Source organism: Pollicipes pollicipes, unplaced genomic scaffold, assembly GCF_011947565.3.
Source record: "Pollicipes pollicipes isolate AB1234 unplaced genomic scaffold, Ppol_2.1 Scaffold_5724;HRSCAF=6776_pilon_pilon_pilon, whole genome shotgun sequence".
Classification (NCBI taxonomy): domain Eukaryota; kingdom Metazoa; phylum Arthropoda; class Thecostraca; order Pollicipedomorpha; family Pollicipedidae; genus Pollicipes; species Pollicipes pollicipes.
In genome coordinates, this window is record NW_023596746.1 from 47356646 (window position 1) to 47384211 (window position 27566).

A 27566-nucleotide genomic window follows, 5' to 3' on the forward strand; every position below is an offset into this window, starting at 1 on the left:
GGTGGCGCCACATTCAATAGCCCCGGGTTCTCGCGGGGAATGATGCTGCCACCTGGTTTCGGCGTGGGTACTGGCACTTCGAATGTTGTCCGTCCGTTTAGAAAGGCGCGCCTCGAAATCCGCCAAGCGCTCATCAATACACCGATGGGAGAAGTGTCAGCATCGATGAGAGCAGTGTCTTGCGACATCAGTACACCGATGGGAGCAGTGTATTGCAGTATTAGTACACCGATGGGAGCAGTGTCTTGCAGCATCAGTACACCGATGGGGGCGGTGTCTCGCAGCATCATTTTGTTGTGATGTATCTTAAACCAGGAGGTTATTGTGAAACGTCAGTAGATTATTCTGTAAAGTACGATGGGAATAGCTTAGGTAAAACCTATTCCAATCACCCAGTACGACAACGTCTGGACTTGGTATTTCGTTACACCGTAATAGTCCAGGTCAAGGCCCACCAGATGAGTGTACTGATTTCTTAAAAACACCAATGCAACTGATCGGTCAGAAACGTTCGCACAAATTTCTTACTGTGCTTTCCCAACGAAGCGTTGTCGTAGCGCATCGCATGACATGTCTGTGTTGTTTTACATCTGGTGTAGTTAAGTTATGCTGTAGAAGTAGGAAGGCCGTGCGAAGAGAAGCTGTTTAAAGCGCTTGACGTGATATCCCGCGGACCTGCAACGTGTGGGCATTGTCGGGTGATGTTCCAGGTGACGTGGCACCCGGCCTGTTTTGTGTGTCACACGTGTGACCAGCTGCTAGTGGATCTCACATACTGCGTCTACGACGAGGAGATCTACTGCGAACGGCACTACGCGCAGCAGCTGAAGCCCCGGTGTGCCGCCTGCGATGAGGTGAGTCAGCCGTTGTAGGCGCCCTTCGCCATGCCAAGCTGGCTGACACCCCCTCACCAACCCCCAACACGGGAACAGCTCCAAATGTGGCCCGCCACTCGCTGCCTCCCTTACCGGCAGACCAACGGCAGCGGCGCATCGCGGGCTAGGCTCTGAACTTCGAGAGCTTATCCCTCGGCAGAGGGGCGCGGACGACCGCGGTGAGCCTCCCCTCCCCCCCCCCCCCCCCCACCGAACTGAGGCTGTGGATAAAGGGTCGATCCGGCGGGGTCGCGGCTCTCACCAGGCGCTCCTAAACCCTAAGGGCCGACCTGGCGGGGTCGCGGCTCTCACCAGGCGCTCCTAAACCCTAAGGGCCGACCTGGCGGGGTCGCGGCTCTCACCAGGCGCTCCTATGAGGGCTGACCTGGCGGGGTCGCGGCTCTCGCCAGGCGCTCCTAAACCCTAAGGGCCGACCTGGCGGGGTCGCGGCTCTCGCCAGGCGCTCCTATGCCCTGAGGGCCGACCCGGCGGGGTTGCGGCTCTCGCCAGGCGCTCCTATGCCCTGAGGGCTGACCCGGCGGGGTTGCGGCTCTCGCCAGGCGCTCCTATGCCCTGAGGGCTGACCCGGCGGGGTTGCGGCTCTCACCAGGCGCTCCTAAACCCTAAGGGCCGACCTGGCGGGGTTGCGGCTCTCGCCAGGCGCTCCTATGAGGGCTGACCCGGCGGGGTTGCGGCTCTCACCAGGCGCTCCTGCACCCCGTTCCGTATCTGCAGCGCTGCAAGACGCGAGGCGTGGCGTGATGCAGGGGCCCTCCCACTGGCGTTCCATCACGACCCCCGCCAGAAAGACCACAATGAAGCGCAGTGAAACGCAGTGCACTATTACGTCCTCACGCGATAGCAACGGAGCCGGGAGGGATCGAAGTGATGGAGACGTGCCGTCATTTCCGCTGACCGTCGATACGCTGCGACGCGTCGCTGCGGAGATATGCGATCACAGAACAGAACACAGACCACGACAGAGCATCCTCAGGTGTCGCAAGTTTTTTCGAACGAATGAAGCTGTTATTGATAAAAATGATAATAAGCTGAAGCGTTATTGTATCCATTGAACTGTTCTGGACCTCTATATTGATCAGAGTTCTCTGAAGAGTAAGTTCTTCAGCAGTCAGGTCTCCGAGCAGACTCAGCGTGCTCAGCGGAATGCCCAGCCTGCCGCCGGTTGGCGAACGATAAACGGCACTTTTCTCCCCGGGTTTTACGACGGCGGGCTGCGTGAAATTGACGTGACGAAATGATGCTTTCATTTGGACGGGCCTCGTGCATTTCTTTCCGTCTAATGTTACGCCATTACTGAGCATCGCGCGGCTGGACTGTTGAGTACTCGGACGGCTGGAATGTAAGACTGGGGGCGATGCTCCGCGTGAACGGAGGCACCCGGAGGTCGACTGCCGCCCCAGACTCCTTCACTGGCACCTCTCAGTGGCCGGGCTCTAGACAACGCCTTACACCTGAGCCTCTTACCCGGTAAGAGTGTGCCCTGTAATCCTGGCATTTCAGTTGGCGCCGGGAAAGCCTCCCATGGCCCGCCCGCCCGACCCGCTATTCCGTCTGGACGCCTTTCAGCAGTACCGACAGCTGGTTAAACGTTTGGGGGTCGACTGGGAGGCCGATCGCCGATAAAACAGACGGGCAGTGTTATCGCGGTCGTTAAGTTGTCGAAGTTACGTCGCGTTACTTTAAAAGACTTGATGTGGAGTCCTGGATTTGGCTACTAGGTGCCCTATTTTAATTTTCGGGAGAGCCCCACTATGCAATGCCTGCCCAACGGGTAGAAATGGTTTCACAGCGAGGCCACAAAGCTACTTGCCTGGGAGCTACATGCGCTTAAATGCAGTCTCACCGTAGGCACAACCGCGGGGTAAACGTACCCTGACCTTTGTGGACTTTTCTCTCTCAACCTTCCCCCGCCCCCCCCCCCCCCCCTCCCCCTGCGTACAACTCTTTCACCACTAATGTGTCAACAAAGGTGTCCCATCTATATTCCCCACCACTTGTCTGCCAAAGGATACAGGTGTATGCGTGATAGTTCCCCGATCCAACCGTCCCGGGTTCATCTCATTTTGTCTGTCATTCCTGTCTGCGTTGGCGCGTCCCCTTGGATGGCCGTTACGTCATTCACCAGTGGCTGCTCGCATCTGATGCCGCGTCGGCGTCTTGATGGCCAGGCGTTCACCTCGTGACGCTGACTGTCGGTATGGAGTACCGCGACTTGTGGTGAGCGGCGTGACGCTGGCTGTCGGTATGGCGTACCGCGACGTGTCGTGAGCGGCGTGACACTGGCTGTCGGTATGGCGTACCGGTACAGGTACCGGTATAGGCACAGGTATGTAGGATCAACACTGTTTAAAATGGGAATGCTCCACAGGCTCAAGGCCTACTGGATAATCTCGTTACGGGCCGTTGTGATGCTGTGAGGTACGCCGGTCATTTAAAACCCATTCAAAGCTTGAAAGTTTTAACCAGAATAGGGCTTTCAGTAGGAACGATGCAAATCAGCAATGGCATCGGTTGCAGCAGACTTCAGGAGAAGTCATTTAAGAAAACCTAAAGCGGCTTTAGTCATCGACATTGCTTGCCCCACGTCTGCAGCATGACGTATGTCAGAATCATCTCACTTCTCTCACGGGGAGCAGCCTGTTTTCTGCAAAAATATATTTTGGCGGGCGAGTGTACTGATCCAAAATAAATGGCCGTCTTTGCCAACTCTCCATTAACGTAAGCGGAGCCCATGGCACATGTCAAGAAGGCTTTGGCTCTTCCGAGCTAGGGACTCCTCCATCGTCACCGGCCTTTTCCTAAGGCGGATGCGAGGCGCTCGTCGGCAGGGAGGGTGGGTGGGGGGCGGTGGGGCAGACATGACAATGGGTCAGTACGTCGTCTGGTCCCAGCTCGAAGTGGACCACTGTCGGCGGTCACTGGCGTCACCAAAGCTGTCGGCGGCGTCAACTGTTGTCAGCAAACAGACATCGGGGGCACGTTCTGGCGCTGCGTTAAAGCCCCGGTAATGGGCGGCACAACGAGGCCTTGGGGACGGCGTTTGAACACCAGTTGTCTCGTTAGTGACTATTCACTTGACGCAGGCGGGTATGCGCTTTGCCAGAAATGCCTTCATCCGTGTGGACTTCTCCTGTTTTCCTCCGTGTGGATTCCTCCTGCTTTCTTCCGTGTGGATTTCTCCTGTCTTTCTCTGTGTGGATTCCTTCTGTCTTCCTCCTTGTGGATTCCTCCCGTTTTCCTCCGTATAGATTCCTCCTGTTTCCTTCGTGTGGATTCCTCCTGTTTTCGGTCGTGTGAATTCCTCCTGTTTTCGGTCGTGTGGATTCCTCCTGTTTTCTTCCATGTGGATTCCTCCCGCTTTCCTCCGTGGGGATTCCTCCTGTTTTCCGTCGTGTGGATTCCTCCTGTTTTCCGTCGTGTGGATTCCTCCTGTTTTCCGTCGTGTGGATTCCTCTTGTTTTTCATGCAGCCGCGCGTGCGTCTGCCGCCAGTTTGAAGCCTTGGCTGCAGACTTAAGCCAACATCTGGAAAACATGCGAAGGGAATTATGTCATCAAGCATGTCTTGTTCGGCTGTTGTATTCGGCCGGGCAGCTCACCTAGTGGTCATACGGAGAGTGGACATGGGACCCTCCCACTGGGAGAGTGGGAGGGTCAGGAAGACGGAATCCTACCCACGGCTCTCAACTTTCGGTCGAGAGGACCAGTCTTGTCCGAAGCTGGAAGCTTTTTGTGCACTGCCAAGGTGTGATTCACTGCCGTATGTTGCGAGAACGGCCTCGCCTGTTTTCGCCTAAGTATAGCCTCACCCCCGCGCAGTCGGCTCACCGCCACGGCATTCCGTGCAGCATCGGCGATTTACGGCGGATGCAGCGTGTCTCTGGGCCAGTTGGAGCCGGCTGACAAGTGTGACACGGCGACGCGGACGAGCCGAGGGCGACCGACGGCAGCCTATTCTCGTCGCCCGGGGCGCCGCTTCCGCCGAGCCCTACGGGCAGCGTCGCCCGGCTCGCCTCTGGCAGCCCACGGCCGCCGCTGGCCGCCGCGTGACAGCTACAGAGCGGACGTCAGGCTGCATCGCTCGGAGTGGCAGCTCCGCCACCAGATGGATGCTCGCCTCGAGCCATGCTCGCCGACCGTGGCGCGTCGCTGATGACGGTCGACAGTGTTTTTTGCATGCCCGTCATGCCTGTTCATGTGCTGCATCCATTCGGTGAAGTTTTTTGGCTTCGGGATGTACCGGCGAGAAAGCCGTCTGATACGGTAATTTTGGGGTTCTGTTTCGGGATGATCTACATCCCTTGAACGTCGGGGTTACCGATCGTTTTGCGTCACTGCGTACTAAATCGAGTTGGGTACTTTGGTGGACGCAAAGACTCCGCCGATCGCGGCACTCCCTGCTAATCCTTTTCTCAAGGCTTCCCTGTCACCGATTCTTTCCATTTCCTCGTCCGCTCTGCGCTCGCCTCTGGTATCACTCCCAGCCTTGCCCGTCCCGCACACAGCCTGACCTTTCCACTCGTGTGAGGCCCCATTGTCTCTCGGCTCATCACCAGAGAACCGAATTGGCTCAACTCATTGGACGTTAATCATTCCCCGATGTAAGCACAAAAAGGTCTTCAGCTCCTGGTTTTTTGACATTTTGACATTTATGACATTTGACATTTATTTTATTTTAACATTTATGCTGAGTTACCGACCTTCATTATACAAGGAGGCACTGGGTAAGCGATATCACGAGAAAGCATTCGTTATATTGACGGTACCTGTTCCAGACTGTGCTTATCATCGCGAGCCCCCGTGATCATAAGCACAGCTTGTGATTACGAAAAGAGAGGGGGCAGGGATCAAGCGGGAAGTGTCTTTTCCATAATGTTGTTTATCCAGTGCATCCTGGTATAATAAAAGTCGATAACTCAGCAAAAGAACCCCGAGCTCATAAAGCATTTTTCGCCATGATCTCTTCCGTTCTTACAGACCGTCATTTTACAGCGCCTCCCTTGCACATCCCCTCATTTAGTGACGTGTCCTGGAGCTGTGTAGGAGAGTCGGAGAAACAGTTAATTGTTCAGTTTTCGATAAAGCCATGCTTGAAGTTGTCTTTTGTCGTCGTTCAACTTTGAGTCACTGGCATGGATTTGTTCATGATGGCTCAATCGACTCCTGTGGCCCTCTTCCCCTAAGCTGCGTTCATTTTCTCTCATTCTCCGTACTCTGTCGGTCTGTTTTGGGGTTTCTTCTTCTTCCGACTTCTGCACCTCGCATTTCCGCTGCGCCGGCTCCTCCACGTAATGTTCATTTTGCTCCTCGTCGCCTGTTGGTCCTACAGTTTAGGCTGGCACCATCTCGCTTATCTGTTGCCCGGCGTCTCGTCACCGTCCGCGGACTCCAGGCCTCCTCGCGACTGCTGCTCTCTCCTCCCGACCCGTCGCCGCCAGCGCCGGCCGCTCCTCCGCTGCCGGCGCCCCCCCCCCCCCTCCCCTCGGGTCGCGTCAGAGGCAGCGCCCCGATCAGCCGCGGGCTAAATATACCGCCCGGCGTAGCCTGCTGGAGCGGCCGGCCGCCTGGAGGCGGCGGCGCCCGGCCGCCGGGCTAGGGTTACCCCCCGGCGGCGATGCGCAAATACAGCGGCAGGCTGTCGCTGCGTCATCGCACGGCGCCAGCGATCGGGCGGCACCGCCACCGGCCGCGCCCTGGCCACGCCCCCGGCTAGGGCCCGATGTGGTCCGGGTCTGCTGTGGGCTCGGTACGGATGTGGTCCGGGTCCGGACCGGGTCCACCTCGGGGCTGGCGGGTCGGGGTCGAGACGCGCGCGTCGGGCCAGTCAGTTCGAATTGGGGGCAGGTCGGGTTGGGAGCCGGTGCGGAGTGGTCCCCAGCACAGGGTTGGAACGGATCCGGATCTGTTTTGGACGGCACTCAGCCTTGGACGCTGGAGCCTCGCCCTCACACGGGCGGTCGGTCTCCCGCGAAACAGAGCAGACCGCAGCTGGAAAACGGCGGAACGACGGGGTGGTACGGCGACCGGCCGCAGTGAATCGGTGCTGAAGGTAGTTATCTTCCGATAGTTACGAAGGCGCGCCGCTCCCAGTGATGAAGTCTGAGCGCGTATGGGCCGTGATTGACCGGTGCTTGTTTCAAATGTGATCGATTAGAGTTCAAACAAGCTGCGTTTGTTTGAGAAGGCCTGTTTGCAGCATTCAGTCTATCTAATCGCCGATACTCGGGGCCCTGCCGTTTCTCCACGCTGACTGTAGGAGCTCCTCTGTTTGAGCATTGACGTAGCTTGCCGCGGTCGTGGCGAGCGCCACCAGAGGTGTTGTCACGCCAGGGGGGGGGGGCAGACCGCGCCGTGAGAAGGGGGGGGGGGGCGTGGGAAGGCCGTCTGTTCATGGCTCGCACGGCGCATCCGTCGCCCATTGCAGAGACGTTGGTCCGGTGGGGCTGCTGTTGAAACTGCCAGAGCTGACGCGAGCCAGGACGCGCAGGGCTGCTTTAGCCGCCATCTGTTGGCAGCTTACGCCAGAGAAGACATACGATCTGTTTGGTTTGGATCTACAGTTGAGCCTGGAATGCATTGTACTCACTCGGCGCGAATATACGACCCCTGACCGCGTGTATCATTGTGAACTGTTCGCGTGCCGACAAACAAGCCGGCTGTGTATTGTACTGGAGTAAGAATGCTGATGTTTGCGCGCATGCCACATCCATCCACAGCTATCGGCTGAGGAAAGTAGTGGAATATCGTCGAAGCCGGTGACTGTATTTTACAATCCACCATGAAATCGCACCCCCGGATGGAGCTGCGTTTGTCCCATGGTTGAGCAGCAGTTCTGCTCTGGATGGACCTACCCCGGAGGGCAGTATTGTCCGCGCTCGAAGCCAGAGGCGCGTCAACCCCGCCTAGCCGTCTCGCATACCTGGCCTCCAGATCGAGCCCACTCCCCGTTAACAGCGTACCTTCAGGCACCGTCGCTGCCTACTGCCGGGCGGTGGCCGGCCATTCATTTATCCTGGCTCGCCGCCCCCGCCACGGACGGCGCGGGCCTTGGGGGCGCGGCGGCGAGTATTTGTTGGGGGCAGCTGAGCCGATTAGAGCCGCCCGGACTCGACACGACCCGACCCGACCCATCCGACCAGATCCGATCCGATCCGATCCGATCCGATCCGATCCGATCCGATCCGATCCGATCCGATCCGATCCGATCCGACCCGACCCGACCCGACCCGACCCGACCCGACCCGACCCTGACCCGACCCGACCCGACCCGACCCGACCCGATCCGATCCGATCCGATCCGATCCGATCCGATCCGATCCGACTCGACCCGACCCGACCCGACCCGACCCGACCCGGTCCGACCCGATCCGATTCGATCCGATCCGATCTGATCCGACCAAATCCGATCCAATCCGAACCGAACCGATCCGATCCGATCCGATCCGATCCGATCCGATCCGATCCGATCCGATCCGATCCGATCCGATCCGATCCGATCCGATCCGATCCGATCCGACCCGATCCGACCCGACCCGACCCGACCCTAGCCGAGCCGCCCCAAGCCGTCCAGGTCGGGCCAGGCGGTTCGCGGCCCCAGGCTGTGGGAGCCAGCCAATTCCATACACTTGGCTGGCCGCCGCCCGCCCAATGCCAGGCTTCGACGGCTAATTTTACCCCCAGGGGTAAGTGGATCACCGTGGTGAGGAGCCCCGCCCTCCCCCTCCCCAGGGCCGGCCAAACGAGTGGAGACACCTGGTGGTTAGAAAGGCGGCGACGTCGGGCCTCTCAGCGTCCTACCCCCGACTACACCGTGCCATTTGGCTGAGGCGGATGCTGCGACGGTTTTGTCTCTTCGCCGCTGTACGTCTGTGGTCTGATCATGTTTGCCCTTTGGTCCGAGGTGTATTGCCTTCAAAAGAGGCCCTTCGATGAACTGCTGTGGGGGGCATGTGGCTCTCGTCTCACGACTCTGCCAAGGCAAACGAAAAACATGGCCTCCAGACAGCCGAACTCCACCTGTGCATTCCACTGATGTTGCCAACGATTCGCTTTCCCTTTCGCCACCCACGTATCATTTGGAGTTGCTATCTGCAGGCTGGATCAGTTTGAAACGGCATGATCCTGAAATGTTCTTGGAACCGTCATCACATCGCGCGAGTCGCACTTCGGTACCACGCGGCCCACGTTGCTGACGTGTATACGCGTGGTGCATCCAGCAGTCCGTCCAAGCTCTTGCTGACGTGCATACGCGTGGTGCGCCCAGCAGTCCGTCCAGGCTCTTGCTGACGTGCATACGCGTGGTGTAACCAGCGGTCTGTTCAGGCTCTGACAAGGATATCTGGCCATTGTTTGGCTCTGACTAGGATATCTGGCCACTGTCTGGCTCTGACTAAGATATCTTTCCGCTGTCTGGATGTTTGGCCGCTGTCTGGCTCGTCCAGGCAGTTTTGCCACAATCTCCCGCCAATCAGCGCTGATGTTCGCCTCTAAACTCGTTGCCGTCAGACGTTTTTGTTCGTTTTTCTCAAACAACATGGACAACATGACGACATGGACAACAAGACAACATGTCTGATGACTTTTTTTGCATACACCCATCTTGTCTTGTCTTGTCTTGAATGGCAATTTACGAGCGATGCGTCTAAAAATGAAAAAAAGTCTTGAAAAGGCGGCGCGAATCATAGGCGTGGGAACGTTTCAAAAAGAGAGGCAAGCTCTGGGCGTGTTCAAGAACTTTTTCTGGAAAGCAAGCTCGATGACCGGGGGGAGGGAGTAGAAATGGAGGTTGTTATCGCACTTTATTCAAATGTCATGGCTGATATGCTAAATATGCATCTAGAGCTGTTCTCACTGTGCACATTTGCTGACCACCTACAACAGAGTATTTTCCGAATTATCTTCCCTTATATCACACCACCGCGGAAAAAAGCCTCCGGGAAGCTGTCTGGGTTAGGTATGAATTGGCCCAACAGACTTTTAATTACTCATCATTCAGCGTCGACAACTTGATCCGCTTTTGTGTGAGGGCAGGGGCGTAGCCAGAGCCTTGCCCAGAGGAAACACAGTGTTGACAAAAGCTCCTCTAATGTGAACCCCCAAAATCCCCGGATATAGCTTACTTGGCAACAAGGGACACGGTTTTCTTTGTCTTATTGTTATTTTTAACCTTTAACCAGAACAGAACCCGGAAGCTACCGTGAGTATTTATATTGTTTGTATTTTGAAGTCAATAAACAACAGAAATAGGGTGTTGAACGACCGCATCGAATAAATCATGGGCGCCGTAATTTACCATGGTTAGTGGACTATTTCTAAGTCAGTAGAATTCAGAAGCTTTGTCGAAATTTTTATCTTGGTCCCACAGACATAAACGACATCGCGAAGATAGGTTGTAGATCGATATATTTGATCCCAGTTTGAAGATGAAAATTTGATTGCAGATCGGGTATTCAACAATCTGTTTTAACGTGGCCAAGCCATGGTTGTCCGGAAATGCTCAGCACTCAGTCAGAATCGATTAGTGCTATAATTTATGTATTTTTTTTTACATGCGCGCTCGCAAATCGTAGCAACAAAAAACTCGATGCCCGGCGTTGCAGTCTCCGTAGGCCGCGCGGCGTCGGCCCTGTGGTTGTGACACTAAGCGATGGTCAATACGCCATTGAGCGGACGAAAAAGATGACGCATCGTGAGGATGACGCATTTATGTTTTATGTAGCGCAAAACTAAGCTAAACACAACCTTAATCTGAAAAGTGGGCGGGGGGGCATGGCCCCCTGCCCCCCGTTCCTACACCTATGATGCGATTCATAACTACACATTGTATTATCGCTACCTTAAATAGCTTCAGCTAATGGTCATTGTGCATCGTTTCATTGGCATATGCATTCTGTGTAGCTACCAAACCCTGTCACGCCTGTGTTGCTTTATAGTAAGTCTTAACGGGCTCAAGATAAGAAGTAAGCTAGTTAAGTCTTGCGCACACCTCGAAACGTTCGATCCTAGGTATAATTATATGCATACCTCCGTGAAAATGTGCTCATTGAGCAGTACTTACTACTTTAGTACGCCCCTGGTCTAGACGTGTTAGGATGAGTCGGCGGCGCATTTCACTAAGGCCTTGAATGGCGAGGCCTCTGGCGCCGACTATGCTAGTTGCTCCTTAACACGGTGCGGAAAGGAATCGCGACCGTCCTGGCGTCTGAAACTCTGGCATTCCAGCATTGAGCTATAGGTGTTCTCGGATTGGGGCCTGTTTGAGGTGGCTCGCTATCGTCGGCGTCAAAGGCGTTCGCACGTCACGCTTTTCTTTTTGATTATTTGTTTACGGTTTTGGCCTCATCCCATCGAAAGTTCATCAACAGGCCAGGCCACGATGTTTTGAGAACTCCGTCTAAAATTGGGCTGCGGCACCTGCTCGCAGGCCGTAACGCAAGACGCCGGAGTGGACCTGGCCGGAGGCTGCCGCTGGGTGAGGCTGTAGATCGCTCCTCGGCTCCGTCCGCTGTCGGGCCGATGCGGCCCTGAGTCCGGTCAGAGAGCCGCGAAGCAAGGCGTTCACTATCGGGCCGATGCGGCCCTGAGTCCGGTCGGAGAGCCGCGAAGCAAGGCGTTCACTGTCGGGCAGATGCGGCCCTGGGTCCGGTCGGAGAGCCGCGAAGCAGGGCGTGCGACGGGACGTGGTCATGATCCCCGGGGATATGGACTGACGTCATAACGATGACATCTGTGACGTTCATTTCCTTACAAGCTACCCTCTTCTCCGTCTAACGCCTGGGGATGTCTGCAAACTCGCTGGTCCAGGCGCTGCATAAGTCACGCACACGACGAGGACATTGTTTCCGAAAAAATGATGTCGCATGAAGCCCAGGCGGAGAATTTTATGCACGTGTAAACGTGTGATGGTTCACGCGGGCACGTGCGCGTGAGCCTGCGTTCCGGCCCGTTTACATGCGGCTTAAAGTGGGCAGAGGGTGGGCGCAAGAAGCCAGCAGCCATGTGTGACGCACCAAAGCGCTGACTGGATGGCTGTTAAACCGACGCACTGTGGAATGCGCCGCGTCATAGGTCCAACAGCCCCTTTGGAGTCGGCTTACAGTGGGCGTGCCTGCCCGCCCCTGTCGTGCTGTGGTATCGGGCGTCGCGCTGATGAGCGCACTCGAATCTTTTCGGGGGGGAGGGGGTGTATTCATCGGTATGGTGTCCCATCCGCCGGCGGTATCAAGGGTGCGCAATACTGACGCGATGGTTGGATGGATAATGGCCCATGTTGAAGCGCATGCATCGGACACTGGATTGTTGGATGCAGGATGTTTTGATGCCCACTCCCAGGGCGCAAAAAAGCTTGGTGCTCAATTCAAACTGCACCACGCAGACGTCAAAGAGCGTGGTAGGCCCAGTAGCGGCGGAAGCGGCCACAGTCTGTGACTGCTGGTAACCAACGTCTGAAGGGAGGCGGTCATCGAAGACGCCTGGTTGGGTGAGAGGAGGACTCAGCGCGGGTGACAGATGACGCATCTGCGGTGTGCATTGTTTGCCACGGTCATAACAGACACGTCGGAGATATGTCTAAAGTAAACACACACATACATACACACGTCACGTGGCCATAAAGCAGCTGAGAGGTAGCGAGATAGACACAAACAGGCTCACCAGGCTTGCACTGAGATCGAGCAGGACACAACATATAAATACAACCGCGGCAGGTGCTGGACATCCCGCGCCTCCACGCAGACGGACCGGCGCTGGAGCACAAGCTGCCGGGTAGAATGCCACCATCGCACGGGACCAGTGCTGCGGAATGGAACGAACACCGACATCTGCACCACTGCACAAGCACCACCCGTGGTCTTCCTGGGTTCGGTGAAAAGTCGTCCTATGGCACCAGCTGCATCTCACAGAGTGCGTCGAAAAAGACGATGGCGGCATGCTGTGGAGCCCCAATCACGTGGGTGCCGTGGAGACCCAGTCACGTGGGTGTCGCGGAGGCCCAGTCACGTGGGTGTCGTGGAGACCCAGTCACGTGGGTGCCGTGGAGACCCAGTCGCGTTGGTGCTGTGGAGGCCCAATCACGTGGGTGCCGTGGAGGGTCAGTCACGCAGTGTTCTGTTGCCCATTGTTCGGAACATGTTCGTGCGAGCTTCAAGTCGCCCGTGGCCGGTCGTCCATGGTTGAACATTTCCTGGGGCTTGTCACTATTATCTCCTTTCAGTCAGACAAGCCGTGTTGACGAGATCCGTCGGACGACTGAGCCATCCCAGCGCGGTGTCAGGCATCGGCCTGCGTGCCTTGCCGTCAGTGAGATCGCCTGCGCATGACCAGGCGACCAGACCAGACCAGACCAGACCCTCACCGACTCGCTGCGAGGGGGTGACCTGTGTGGGGCTCGGATCGTACCTCGTCTTGAACATTACACAACCGCTGTCGGTTCGGCTGGCGCCAGGTAGCTTATCTCACACCTCACCGACGCGTGCGCTTGATGTGCTTGGCCAACACTGAGTACTAACGCTCACCGGCGCCTCGAAATAGCCCGCGCCGGCTAAAAGCAACTGGCGTAAGACAAGCAGACGTCATCGGCGTGACCAAGTGCTCCGACCAAGCTGGATCCGCAGATCCTGATAGGCGCAGGGAGCCAACCTGTCCTTAAGCAGTAGCCTGACCTGGCTCCGTTCCATGGCCATCCCTCGGTGGCCGAGCTTCTGAGATCCATCACGTCAGCCCTTGGGCTCAGTGGATTTGCGGACGTGGTCTGGTTAGTCCAGGCGGCCGTCGACGAACCGGAGGGCGTTCCGGCGGCGCGGCTCGACGGACCGCAGCTGTGAAGAGGCCAGTGACGGGCGGCGTACCGCGCCGTTTGCGGTCGATTATAGCAGCGCCGCCGGCGGCATGTTCACTGCTGTGTTCCCTTCGGCACCCGTCTTCGGTCATTGAATGCCATGTCTTGATGACGTCAGCACCTCGCGGTCCCTATTTCCTCTTGAACCCAAACGTATACCAGAGAGCTCGGCTGCAGCGGCTGTAGCCGAGTGCCTCCGGTGCCGGGGTTCGCCAGGGTGCAGCGATAGTCGAACGGTGATTGGCTGATGCGCGATGGGTTCGCTGGCCGCCGACCCGAGGGCGCCTGATGAAGAGCGCTGGACAGCTCCCTGGCTCGATGACGGGAGCTGGGTGGATCTCTGGCTCGATGACGGGGGGGGGGGGCACTGGACAGCCCCCTGGCTCAGTGACGGGGAGAGGCACTGGACGGATCCTTGGCTCGGTGAAGGCCGCTGGACGGATCCATGGCTTCCTGTGGTGCCCTGGCAGTTCCCTGGCACTCATTGCGACACCTGTCGTCGGCCGGTGTCCTGATGACACCCCAGCACCCTCGCGGACAGATGGGATGCTTCACGTGCGTCAACTGGTCGCCGCGATCCAGCACGAGCCTCCGTTGCCAACTTGGCCTCCCCCCAGACCTGTCCCGCCATCGCTGAGAAGCGCTGTCTGGAGAGTATCCCCAGCTCCCCTCTCTGCCGGCGCTTTTTGTCGGACGTTGATGGACGCGCATTTGTTCTCGCGGTTCTCGCGAGCGCAGAGTCGGACGGGCGGCAGCTGTCGATAGGTCACTCACTGAAGCATCATTCGTCAACGGTGCACTTCTCATCAGGAGAACGCCTCTCAACGGAGTGGTGTTTGTGAAGCGACGTCCACTAATGTGGTGGTGTTCAGTGAAATGGCTTTCGTCAATCCCCCGTGCTTTACTGGACGGTCTTTTCTGAACTGCGGTTTGTGAACTGTAGACGCTCTGTCACAGAAGAGTGACACGTGAGATAGCATGTTCGTCTCAGGAACACCGGACGCGTTTCCTACAATGCAGCAGCTCTGGCCTGACAACCGCCTGTCAGAAGCGCGGCGCCGACTGAAGCAGGCCCACCAACGGAGGACCGCTGTCCGGAGCTGTCCGCTGTAACGGAGGACCGCTGTTCGGAGCTGTCCTCAACACCGTTTGTCACCGGGAGTGCCGGCGCCGCTCGGGACGCCGCCAGGCGAACTGCTCCGGCGACAGGCCCCTCGGCGCTCAGGCGGCCTGCCAGAGCCGCCGGGCCCCGGGCCGCCAGCCGGCGAGGCGCCGTCGCTCGCGCCCGGCGTGAAGCGCGTCTCGCCGCGAGTCGGCGTCACGTCGCCTCGCCACGCGGCGGTGACGCCGCCTCGCACCCGTCGCCAGATGGATTAGCGTGCTTGCGAGGTGGCGGGCGGTGATACACGATACGGCAAGTGTTGGAGCCGCGCCGCACCCCGGCGCCGCCCAGCGCGTGCGCTGTATTAATGGCGGCCTGTTCGCGTACGACGTCCGGACAGCCGTCTGCTTGCCATTTGCGAAACAGCACCGGGCACGTAATATGCCAGGTCCGGAGGCGTGGACCTGGTGTTTCGCTTAAGACCACTCAGCCACAGTTACCGTGGGCCCGGTCCGGGCCGGCTAAGTTTGAGCAGCGGTGAAATGTCATCCGGTTTGCTGTGCGGCAGGCGCAAACTCATCAACATGAGCCAAGCTCCCACCAGGTTGTAATGCAGGAGGGCTGGAATGCTTGCTGTCTCATTGCTCAATTCTGGGTGCCCTCCGGTGGTTAAGATGTTTCGCGTGCTGTCGGTCCTGGGCTCGAGCGTCTGGCTGCTATGTCTCAGACGATTTCTTCCGTGATAAATGATCGCAGCGGTTGAGTGGCTGAATGTGTGCAAAAAAAAAAATGGAGCGACCATTATGAGCATCACTTGAGTTAGAGAAGCGCAAAAATCTGATCAAAATCACCTTACCTTTTGTTTGTTTTCTGTTGCGTTTTCATTGCTTCTTTTTTTAATTTTTGCGGATATTAGCGCTCTGACGCGAATAATTGGTCGAAACTCGGTCGTTCCGGCACCTTCGGCATCTGGGCTACGGCGACACGTCGCGCGTCCCCGCGCGACTGCTTCCAACGCCGACCGCTTGGGGCCGAGTGGCGCCGTAAATACTGCGTCGGCCGGCCCGGGGTCCCGGTCGGCGGCGTGCGGGTCATGCGACGTTGGCGCCGGCGAGGGCCGAACGCTCAGCCGTCATTTGTCTCGCAGCCGGCGGCGGCAGCTGTCGCCGCGCGGCCCGACAGTCACTCTTTCAGCGCGCGGCGGGCTTCGGCAGGTCGGCGCAGCTCTGACCCACTTCCCGCTGGCGACCTCGGCTCGTTACGGGCCACGAGAATAGCCCGGGGCTGGCGGCCGGACCGAGGGCATGCGCGCCGCCTGTTGCCTTCTTCGGACTGTCGGCCGGCCGGTGGGAAGAGCGAGCGACGCGGCTGGTGGTGTTTTCGGGGCGGGACGTGGGCCTGTGGTTCGTAGGCGCTGCACTGTGCTGTGATCGCGCTGTTTTTAGTCCTGAGGGTGTGGTAGAAAATCTCATAGCTTGTCTTTGACTTCGCTGCATTAAATCGGTGCCCTCTCGGGTACACACGAATGAGTTCTGAGTGACAAGCAAACTATGTAAGGTGACCCAAAGCTTTCCAAATAGTTCGTAAATTTGCACCCCTATTTTGTATAAAAGACACAAAGACGTGACGACTTGCTCATCATTTCATGCCATTGACGGAGCAGCATGGTGCGATGCAGCCCGGCTGTCACTCGCTTCTGGGAAGCTGCTGCCAAGTTTGTCACGCGCCTCTGGGTGGATTCGGCCGGCATATCAGCCGCGAAATTCGCCGAACTCTCCCTCAGCCCCAGCCAGTCTTCCAACTGTCTTGAACACGGGCTTGGCGGCACGTCAGGCCTCCGATAGCCTGAGACGGGTGGAGGACATGTCCGGCTGCTGCACCCCAACGTCTTCGCGAGCGCTGTCGCACCGAGTTTGTCGGCGGATGTTTGCTGCCGGCGGCAGCGTTAGCGCAGTGTCGACGCTGACGCTGCTTTGAGGGGAGGAATAACTCACGACCCCTGCAGGTCGCGCTGGTTCAGCCCGTTTTGTCGATACTGGAACTGCGCAGTGTCTCCGAACACAGCCTCGGAAGCTTCCTTTGAAACACGTGCCGACCCAGAAACCCGACCGCAGATTTGTAGAAAACTGGCCGGCGAGGAACTTCGGCCTTCGAGCTGTCGCTGGATGACAATTACGCCTCAGTTTGAATATAAAACTGTACATCAGCCCCTGTCTGTTCGACCAAGGTGGCCTGAGCGGCACATCGCCATGCCCCATCTACAGACAAGATGGACGTCGAGAGTTGCATGACAGCCGTACAGCTGGCGTGGATCACGGCCGTATCGTGATGCCCTGGACTGCCGGTCCGCTGTTCCACCCTTTTTCCCTCCATGTGGGGCGGATGAATAGTTCCTGCTAGATTGGGGCTGATGCCGCTGTTGGTTTTTTTTAGTCAACGTCCATTGGGCCAACACTAAATTTTCAGAACGCTTGGGGCTTGTCCCCCGCCCGCCCCCTAGGCTCTGTCCTTCCCGCGCCACGGCCTTACTGCTACATGTAGGAATTCCGGGCGCTCATGGTGGGCTGGCCATGCCAAGCGAAAGTCGAGAATGTACGAGCCGCTAGATCACGGGGCGTCAGACGCGCCGACGGCTGCGTGCCGGTCATATGGCCTGCGAGGGCTGGCGACGAGGGCGGCTCGGCCGCAGCCGCACGACCGGCCGGCCGGGGCCGTCTCCTGATCCGCTGCCCCTGGTCCGCTGCTCCATACCGGTCACTCCTGACCCGCTGCCCCTGATTCGCCGCTCCTGACACGTCGCTCCTGACCCGCCCCTCCTGATCCGCCGTTCCTGACCCGCCGCTCCTGACCCACCGTCCTTGACCTGCCGCCCCTGACCCGTCGCCCTTGACCCGCTGCTCCAGACCAGTCACTCCTGACCCCTGCCCCTGACCCGCCGCCCCGTTGATGCTTTGAACGAGGAGCAGGCTAGAGCAGCAGGGGCTATCCTTACATGACGTCACCTGGACAGGGCGGGTCCAAATACGCATAGGTTGGCGGAAGCTAGTGGCGTGTGGCTCTCATATTACGAGAAACACGTGCACGTCATGCGGTGTTGCTGTCTGTAACTCACCGCAGTTTGATAGGCGCACGCCGCTTCTGGGTAGCCAACGCACTAGCTGACTCATGCGAGTTGGGATCTCTCAAGCCATAGAGGCGCAGGAGCCAAGCTGCTGAGACGGCATCGCAGCGGCTGGCGGCGGCATGGTGCGAGATTCCATGATTCCGGAAGCAGATCGCAGCGGTTGGCGGCGGCATGTTATCAGATTCCATGATTCCGGGAGCAGATGACAAAACAAACTAAAATAACATGTGACCATAGAAATCGATTGCTGTCAATGTACACACCTGGCGTTGGAGGCGACAGGATCACTGAAAATCGCGGGTAGACTTTGGCTGCTCAATAATTCTTCCGTCTTCGATGTGTGGCGAACTGCACCAAGACGAGTGCGTAAGACCGCAAATAGACTGCATTTCAGCAGATCATGAAACAGTCGCCTGAAGGGAAATGGCCATGTTGCACAAATATGCAATGGTTTGAAGCCATTCAGTACCAGGGTGTGGACTGCACCAAACCAGCAACAGGCTCGCTGCTGCCAGATCGCCGTTGTTCTTGTTGCGGCGCAAATGAGTATAAACATGTGCGCCGAGCGTGCTTAGTGCCGTGCCCGGGCGCGTCGGTTCAGATGAGCCGGCCAACACAGGGACAATAAGTACAAGTACGCAGTGCCTATACCCATGTAGCCATGAAGTTTCGAGTAGTTGAATTTTGACGTGATTGATTGTTATAGGCGACTGATTTATTGCTTTATGATGAACAAATATTAATGTATGATATTCTGCTCTATTATCATCCTTGTTTTATGATGACGAAATGTGAACATGACATACTCTGTATTTGATTTAAGACCCTGATCAAGCTGAGCTGAATAGTGCACGTTTAGCTCCTCTAATGAGTAGTGTGAGCTGACTCAGAGAGTTTGTAGTCGCTATAAAGCCTTACTTGGCTCAGAGCTCCTCCCGTGACTCTCTTCTCTGCACCACCGAATCACGCTTTATCCCCGTCACAACATATATGCCATATATCAAATCGTGCTCCATCCCCGCATGATGTTTGACGTGAAACGAAGCTGATGGCGCTTTTGAACTTGGTGTCATCGAGTAACTGCACGTCAAGAGTCTTGTCCTCAATGAGATTAGCCTTCTCAACCAAAACAATGGCACGTTAAGCTTTCGCCGCCGAATTTTGCCGTTGACCTTGAATCTCACGATCGGGCGGTGACGTCAGGGCTCACGCAACAAGCGCTGCTCAGCGTGGGCGTTCATCCCAGAAATGTATTCAATCAAAAGCTTCGAACTGAATCTTGAAACCGACAAATCTGGAAGTTGCGCGAACCCGCAAAGCTGATGTTTGGCCCCAAAATGGCGCAAGGCGGAAAATAACTCCCAAGTGATCTTCTGGCTGCGGCTTCTTCCTTTCAAGTCATTCCAAACTAGGCATGAGTTCTTGCTGCATCCCCGCCTTAACCCTGAGCTGGATCTATTTTGTCTTAAATTCTACACGTTACAAGGTGTGTCTTGGTTCTGGCTGGATTGCGCAGCATGATCCCAGGCTGGATCATGGTCGCGGTTAGATCCCTATGTGCACTTCAGGCTCAGGGTGAGTGTTTAGAGCTCAGAGTGTAGATCTTGCTGGTTCTCTCGGTTTAGCCTCAGGCCGAATTCTGGATGTCCAGATGCTTGCTGGATATGCCGGCTTAAAATTCAGGCTGGTTTTTGGGGATCCAGGTGCGTGCTGGATCTTTTGAGTCGAAATTCAGGCTGTATCCCAGTTACTGCTGGTTTCCTTGGCTTGATTCCAGACTGTTCCTAGGCTCTGTCTGGTTTCGGAACCACAAAGCAGGACCCTGTTCCCAGGAAGAAATATTGGGGACCAAACCAGTCACACGTCCGCCCTTGCGCCGGCCCAACGCCGGCTTAAGTTGGGGACCGTAATTCAGACGCGTCACAGGCGTCACAGCGAACTTATCTCTTCATTTCTCTGATTATGAGCGACATTTTGACAGATGACCGTGGTGGCCCGGCCGTGGTGTCGACCACAGTCATTACTGTACATAATGAGGCCAGTAGTCAAATGATCAGACAAAAGCGAGGTCATTAGAATGTTGTCGCTTCACTTCCATTATGTAGCTTCCCTCCTGTCGCTTCTCTTTATTTTTGTTGGCTGGCGTTCTACAGGATTTTTCCAGACTGCTCCAAGAGGAATTCGAGACCTGACAAGCGCCCAAATCTATGAATATTCTCGCACAGGTCGTTAGTCGACTCAGCTGAAGCCCGGCTGCCCTGAAGGACCTGTGCGTGCACCAAACCAGCACTGCGGCGAATGTTCTTGTCTGCACATGGTGTGGGTGGAGGCTTTCTGAAAGGTCATCCGAAAGTCATCCGAAGGAGTGCGAAGCTAAACGCATCCCACAAAGTCATTGTCTAGGACCAAAGATAGGTCTGAACAGTGAACACTGAGCGCAGGCTCAGCTTTTATTCCAGCCAAGCGGTCCAAATTTTGCGCAGTTGACTCTCCCCCATTTAAAATCGAAATAGATGATTTGCACGTGCCGATATTTAACATTTTCCCATTCGTTCGGCCGCCACACTGCTCGCTCCACGTGGCCGTGAACCGGGCGGCTCTGCGCCCCAATCAGCGCCAGCCCCACCCCCGTCGTTAGTCACTACGGACACGACGCTAAAATTGGCTGGTCCGGTCACGGGCGGCGCCGCGCGAGCGACTGCTCATCGGCTTAGCTTGGCCCGCTCCCGGCCGCGCAAAATAGCCGCGCGCGCCGGACGACACCGCTCCGCCTTCGCCGGCACACAGTGCTCGGCGCCCGGCGGTCTGACCTGAGCGCTCGTGACCCGACCCGCCCCGACCCGCCCCGCCCCGCCCCGCCCCGCGCGCTGCCCGGACGGAAGGTGAGTATCGGCAGGGCCCCGCGCCGCCGGCGCAGCCCGCCAGCTGGACCCGGTTCAGAGCAGAAATACACATTGTTTCTGCTGCCAGCGACAGCCGGCTGCCGTTCGCCCCATCCTGAATGTCACGGGGTCGCGCCCGCGCCCTGGCGGCGCCGCCGCGACCAGGCCGGCCTCTTCCGCCGCTGGTCCTCCGCGTCCCACAGTCCGGCCGCAGCGTTGTCACGTGGACCCTGGCCAGCCCGGCCGGCCGGCCGACTGCGTCACGGGAGGTCACAGCCTGGCCAGTGCCGCGAACGCGCTGAAGGACGGTGGTTTTTGCCTGTTTGGCGGCCGACAGCCCTGCGCACCTGCTCTCTTTCTTTCCTGGCAGGACGACCCACCTCGGGCGTAAACACCTCCTCAGGATCTGGCTTTTTGCACGTGCGGTGGATTCCGGGGCTGTTGCGCGTGCCTCGCGCTGCCCCGTAATTAAGATGGAAGAGTGACTGCGCTGGTTAAAAGCCGTCGTTGTTAATGCCGGGAGCAAGGTAGCATCCACCTCTCCGAGATCGGGGCGGTTTTGTCAGCAGAGAATGAGAGTATCTCACGCCGTCGGGCTTCCAGCGGGTATTACCAAAATGCTGTCGTTTCAGACACCCATTGCTTCCTGAATCTGCGCGCCTTTTCAATGCAGCAAGGATGAAAGAATGACAGTGTGTTCCATCGAAGTATCAGGTCCAGATTCAGCGGCGTGGCGCGTGACTCGTCGCGCCGTGCGTCACGATGTAAACAACTGCATGCTCGGTCACGTGGGAGCAAATCACAGTGCAGCATATTGGCAGGTCAAAATTATAAATGGGCGCCAAGGGGGAGGGGGGATACTGCGGATGGAACGCACTCGGGATCAAAGCTAAGATGATACAGGACGACCGATAAAGAAACCCCCGGTACCAGACTGATTATGTGTCATTCAAAACAAATTCCTTAGGGAAAAGGAAATGCCCCTCTTTCACCCTTACCCAGCCTTCAAGGGAGCGTTCCACGTTTGGGGTTTTGAACTGAAATATCTATCTTGAAGACCTTTCGGTGCAGTTCACAGCCCTGTCCTTTTCAAGGCCTGAGCCCCTTTTGGCTTCTGCGCTGCGCGCCCGCGAGAATGGAAGACTTTTTTGCGAGAGTATTCCACGGTAACTTTGGCATTCATGACGTCACAATAACGTCGTTCAAATTCTGCCATTCCATAGGCCATCCGACGATCAGGGCCGAGAAGCATGCAATGACCGAGTCGTTTACATGGCTTATGTGAACACGATCTCCAGATATAACGGCCGTCAACTGGATCTCAATCAATGTCGTGCAAAGTACGATAACGTAATCAAACAATGAGGCATCGAGGAGCATATTTTCTAAACAGAGAAGCTGTGTTGTCTGGAGCAGTCTTCTGCTTAAAAGTGTGCCGATAGGTATAAGTGAGTTTGTTTTACTATATCTGGTACATGCTTCAATATCTTTACCAGTAAAGCATCCCATTCGGAGCCTCTTGTGACAACATGGTTATGACTGCTTACGGCTTTTTTCGGTATGACTTGGAGAAAGGAGACCGTCTTTCGTGATAACGTTTTGGTTTAAACAACGTTGCATGTGAAGAAATATGAAGCCAGCGTCGACTTTTCATTGCTGGCTTCTCATAATGTTGTTATGATTGCAAAGCGTAGCAAATTTGAGATTAGACAAAATGCAACAAAGTCACCAAATTATTACGGCTTCTTCTGAACAAGACGAGCGCATGGCCTGGTCGCCGCATCTTGTCCATCCATTTCCGGTTGGGCATGGAACCAAGCATAAGAACAAAATGCGTGGTCTGTTTGTGCAGTAATGCGACTTAAAAAAAACTCCGGGACTGTGCGCTATTAATCAATATCTGTTATTTACATTACCAAGTGATGATGTGTACAGGCATCACCACTTTAAGGAGCTAGTGATGTTCCTTCCGCGTTTAAGGCTGTGCCTTCTGAATCCCCGAGACGGGAGGGATGGGACTGATTGCGTTTGGCATATACTAACGTGCATGATCTAAAACTTGCCCCGCGCCTCCACATGACATCGCTGGATCACGGTCTCGTTCTCGCGTAATCGCATCCGTTGAGCAGGCCCCGTTGTGTCGTGGTTTTGAAGCCTGACACAGCACAGACGATTTTCCTTTCTAAATCAGTGCTGTGTAAAGTGTTGTTTCCTGGCGCGGTATATCTGAGATATCCTTACAAGATACCTATGCTGGTGCCTTGATAATGAAAAGGAACCGAATGAGGGACATCTTTAAATTTGTGTTCTTTCTCCCAGCGTTTCAATCATATCGTTGGCCCGAAATTTAGTTGCCCTCACACTTATCCACAAACATGGGTAGCTGCTGGATGAGGCATGTAAGCTAAGCGACCTAGCTTCGGAAAATTTGATGTGCTCCTGGGCTTAGCTAAATTTAAGATGACATTGCATATGGAAATAACCAATGCCTTGAATTATCGGAGCTCATTTTCCAGCACTGGAGATCGTTTTCAACCATGCCTGCAAGCTATGCGCACGAGGGCCGTATTGAGCGAATTGGGCCCATCAACAAATCACTACTATTTTGTGTTATGTACACACAATGTTGTGGTATCGTCTCCGGATTCATGCACGCCATCTTCCCTTTTCAGGCCGTTTGTGGTCTGCGCTGTGAAATAGTCTGCGAAGTTTAGGCTCTAATAAGGGCTAATACACTACACTCCTAGAGGCCAGTGCACTCTGGTGATGCCTCCGCCACAGTAGTACTTTAGTTGTTGCGGTACGGTGCCGTCAGTCGAAGGAGATGTGTAAAATTGGGAGCAGTTCTGTCGCTGAGCGTTTTGCTGGGATTGACCACCATCATTGTTATTTACCTTATTAATTACTTCTAAGATAATTTGGAATTAACAATTTTCTCGCCCGTTTTAGAACAAAAGAAGATGGGAAAACCGCTTGGTATACCTGCTTGCTTTTTAAGTGGACGTTTTTCATAGGCCCTGAAAAACTGATATGCGTCATGCGATGCTTTCATACACCGGAATGGAGACTGAATTTACGCAACCCATAGCCCCCTCTTTCTCCGCACCAAAATTGTTCCCGCTTGACGCCACCGTTCAGTCGACCACCTAGATGTGCACCAGGCTACACATTGTTGCACGCATTTTTCTTCATCTCTTTATATGAAGAGAATCCTACGCTTTCCACACGAATTTGTGACAACCTTCCAGTATGCAAGACATGTCAAGTGATATATACAGACATATATATATATATATATATATATATATATATATTATATATTTTTGCCTCACACAGCTTCATCGACTTAGAAGCGAGACTTATGCAGATTCCATCAGCATAAGTCGGCGCAGCATCGACCCATGCTCTGTTATCGGCAACGGAGTGCAGACGAAAGAAGTAGACGCAGATGGGGGGGGGGGGGGGGCGGGGGTATAGAGTACATCCAGCGCGATATTTAGCCCTAGGTAGCAGAAGCGCGGCCAGACGTTTTTGTACAGCGTGGAACTAAGTGGGAATTCATCCCGCTGTTTTTTTTAGATTTTTGTCTGAAGATATAGTGAAAATAAATGCGGTTTTCCTGGCTGCGCTTGTGCTGGGTATTACCAGGCTTTAATCGCCCCTCTTGTGACCACTGCTTTTCACTAGCACAACGTGAGCGTCCTCGTACTTGCAATCATCCTGCACGATCAGACTGGTATCATTTTGTGTTGTCCTTCGTTCCCTCGTTGTCTCTCGTGTCAGTCTATATCTTACTTCTCGCTTCCTGACGTAGAGATTGGCAACTTTATTAGTTCTTTGTGGAGGCCGTTAAAACTCGGTGCTTCGCGCTGGCGGCGGATTTAGGACCAGATGCTGAAACGACGACGTAAACAACCATTGATGGGCGGCTGGTATTTAGGCTGCTCAAAATTTCACATATGAAGTTCTGTTTCGCTTTGCACCGATCAAATGACTTTTCTATAAGGTTCATTCACCTTTCCCCCATTTGCACCTTTCTCACCGGACGAGCAATAATAACCCTTCATGCACGCCTCCAGTGACCTCCAGGCTAACACCGGTCCTCTGCATGCTCTGTCGAGAACCAGCATTCATCTGACTGCATTCCTAACGCCCGCCAAGCCAAGTAATGCGTTCCGTCTCGACACATCGGCTCAAAGGTTTTGCCGTTTGCAGTGTTTACAGGCTCTGACATCGCAACCAGCGCCAAAAATTTCACGAGCAATGGCAGCACCAGCGGCTAGACATGGTTAACGGAGGACGGCTTCTTTTTAAATAGAATTATCCAATTTATTTGTTTCCTTTTCAATGACATTGTCAGGCATGAGTTCGGGGCCAGCTTTGGATCATAGTGAAGAGATGGGATTCGTGAGAAGCGTTCTTCAACAAACTTAAGAAATAGCTTTAAGAAACCTGACTGACAACGATATGCAGGCTCATTACACAGCACTGCACTGCATCAGCATCGCGTCATACTAATACTGAAGTAAAACATAAAATACAACGTAAAGAGCAAACGGATATAAAAAGAGGCATACCGTACAAACCCGGGCGGGTGCATCAACGTTCTGCGCCTGCCACCAAACGCATTTTCGAAAAACTTTTCTATCTAAGGCTATATTCGGGTATTTATGCTTTCTCGCGGGTGGCACCTAAGACATTGGATTAAGCAACATACATGTTAGCGTTATATGAGACTTGTGCAGTGACAGGGGCTCAGGGGAAGGGTCCGAAACATAGCCTATATATCACGGTTATAGCATATCTGGTGTCGCAATTCCTTGATGTGTAGTGTATGTTATGAACTATTTACAAACCGAACTAAGCACGTCTCAAGCGCTTTGTTTGACTCATCTGCATCACGTAACATAACCTTAGCATTTATCAGCGCCGGCAAACTGTGCATTCTTCAAGGCGCGAGCGTCACGTTCCGGCCAGCTGTCGGATTGCGGAGCTTGTGGGTCGCGAGTTCGCGGCGCGTCACGTAGCGGCCGCGGGTGCCTCCGCGCCTCCCATCGGGACGGCGCGTCGCGGCAAAAGGTCGCCGCCCATGAGATCATGGCTGGCTCCGGCGCCGGCGCTTTCTGGGGCGGGCCTGTGTACTTTGGCGGCGCCCTGTCGCCCTGCCATCGAAGTTTCGGCGCCCGCCCCGCGCGCCGTAACGAACTGCCAGCGCAGTGCGGCCGCCGGCCGCGCCGCGGCAGCACCGTCGCCCGCCCACGCCGCTCGGCCGGCGGGGCGGCCGTCGCCTCTCCCCTTCCGGTTGGGGGCCGCGGTGCCGTCAGCCGGACATCTGCGGCCGCCGGCGGTCCGGACGCTCACCGGCGGTCATGTGGTAGTGTGCACAGAAGTCTGCTGAACGTGGCTGTTGTGTTACGAGGATCTCTCAGCTGAAAAAATCTTACGTTGCATGCGGTCGGCTCGAGGTTATTTTTCTGATGACAGTTTATTTCAGCATTGTTTTGTTGACGTTTGCCGTCTGGTTGACGAGCTCCTGAACAGGCGATGTAGATGCATCAACAGAACCAGCGTATACCGTCATGTTTGTTCAATCCAGTGCTGGTTACTTAGCCGTATGTCGGTTGAGGGCGCGGACCCTCGGCAATGTCTCAGGAACAGGAACGGCACCGTCAGGTTGCTCGAGTAGGGATCAGGCTCCGGCAGGTAGGCAGGACACATGTAAGATAACTACAGGAGCAGTCATGACCATCGTGCTGGGAGGCCTCCTTTACCCATTTACGGTGGAGGTCCACCATGAGTACCCGCCCGCCCTCCGAGAAGGTCATGGCGCCGCCTCTGCTGTCCACAGAAGCGGTGCAGCGACGGCGTGCGTCGCGGCAGTACAATTACAGCAGCATCGCTACCGTTTTAGGTTTGCGGTATTTAAGTTGTGTGATGGAACGTTATTCATAAGGAGGCCTCTGTGATCCGCGGGAACCCTAACGCGGCAGAGGCCCCATGGAGAAGTGTCTGCCCACCTAGTGGTAAGCTGGTGGCACCGGCCCTGAGCATGGCTGTCGGCTCAATCGCTTGTTTATTTTCCGAAGCGATTGCTGCTTGACATGAGAGCTTTGCATGCTCCAAAACTGCGCTGGAATTCCGAGTGTTTGGAAAAGCTAATCCTAGCATTTGTTGCCAGTTGACATCGTAGAGGCAATGTGGTGCTTTGATGCTGACAGGCAGCGCTGTGATTCACGCTCTGTCGTTCGAGGAAGCTGTTATGGTGTTCTTGAACTTCATGGCCATGATTAAAACGCTCCGGTCGAGTCCGCCCGGCCGTGACGTTTGGACACTGACTGCCTGCTCTCTGGTGCACCGTAGAGCGGATGCGAGGCCAGGGAAAAGCACACAGAGCATACATGATGCACACAAAATATTAAAGTTTTGTTCAGAAGCGCGTTGCCCGTCGAGTGGGTTGCGAATGGTGGTCCGTGGTCCCTACCCCCCCCCCCCCCCCCCCCCTCCAACCCCTCACCAGTCATACGCTGTCGTAATTGAGCCGTTACGGCGGTAATGGCCGGTAATGTTGGAAGGCGCCACACTGTGGCTGACCCCAGCCAGTGCTGTGGCTGACCCCAGGCAGTGCTGCGGTTGCGCCGCGGCTGAAGTGCGGACGGCTCCCAGCGGTGGCTGTGCCCATGGCGCCACCACGACAGCTCTGGCCGCTAGCGCACGCGCGCCGGGCAGCG

At 55.7% G+C, this 27566-nt stretch overlaps 1 protein-coding gene across 3 annotated transcripts in view; it reads left to right on the plus strand.

The window, feature by feature from the left end:
- LOC119103567 (four and a half LIM domains protein 2) overlaps positions 1-27566 on the plus strand; it is a 193128-nt gene that overhangs the window by 123087 nt on the left and 42475 nt on the right. For all 3 annotated transcript variants that reach the window (XM_037227155.1, XM_037227152.1, XM_037227154.1), the window contains one exon: positions 711-854. In XM_037227155.1, the coding sequence (XP_037083050.1) occupies positions 711-854 (144 nt within the window). The remainder of the gene's footprint in view (positions 1-710; positions 855-27566) is intronic.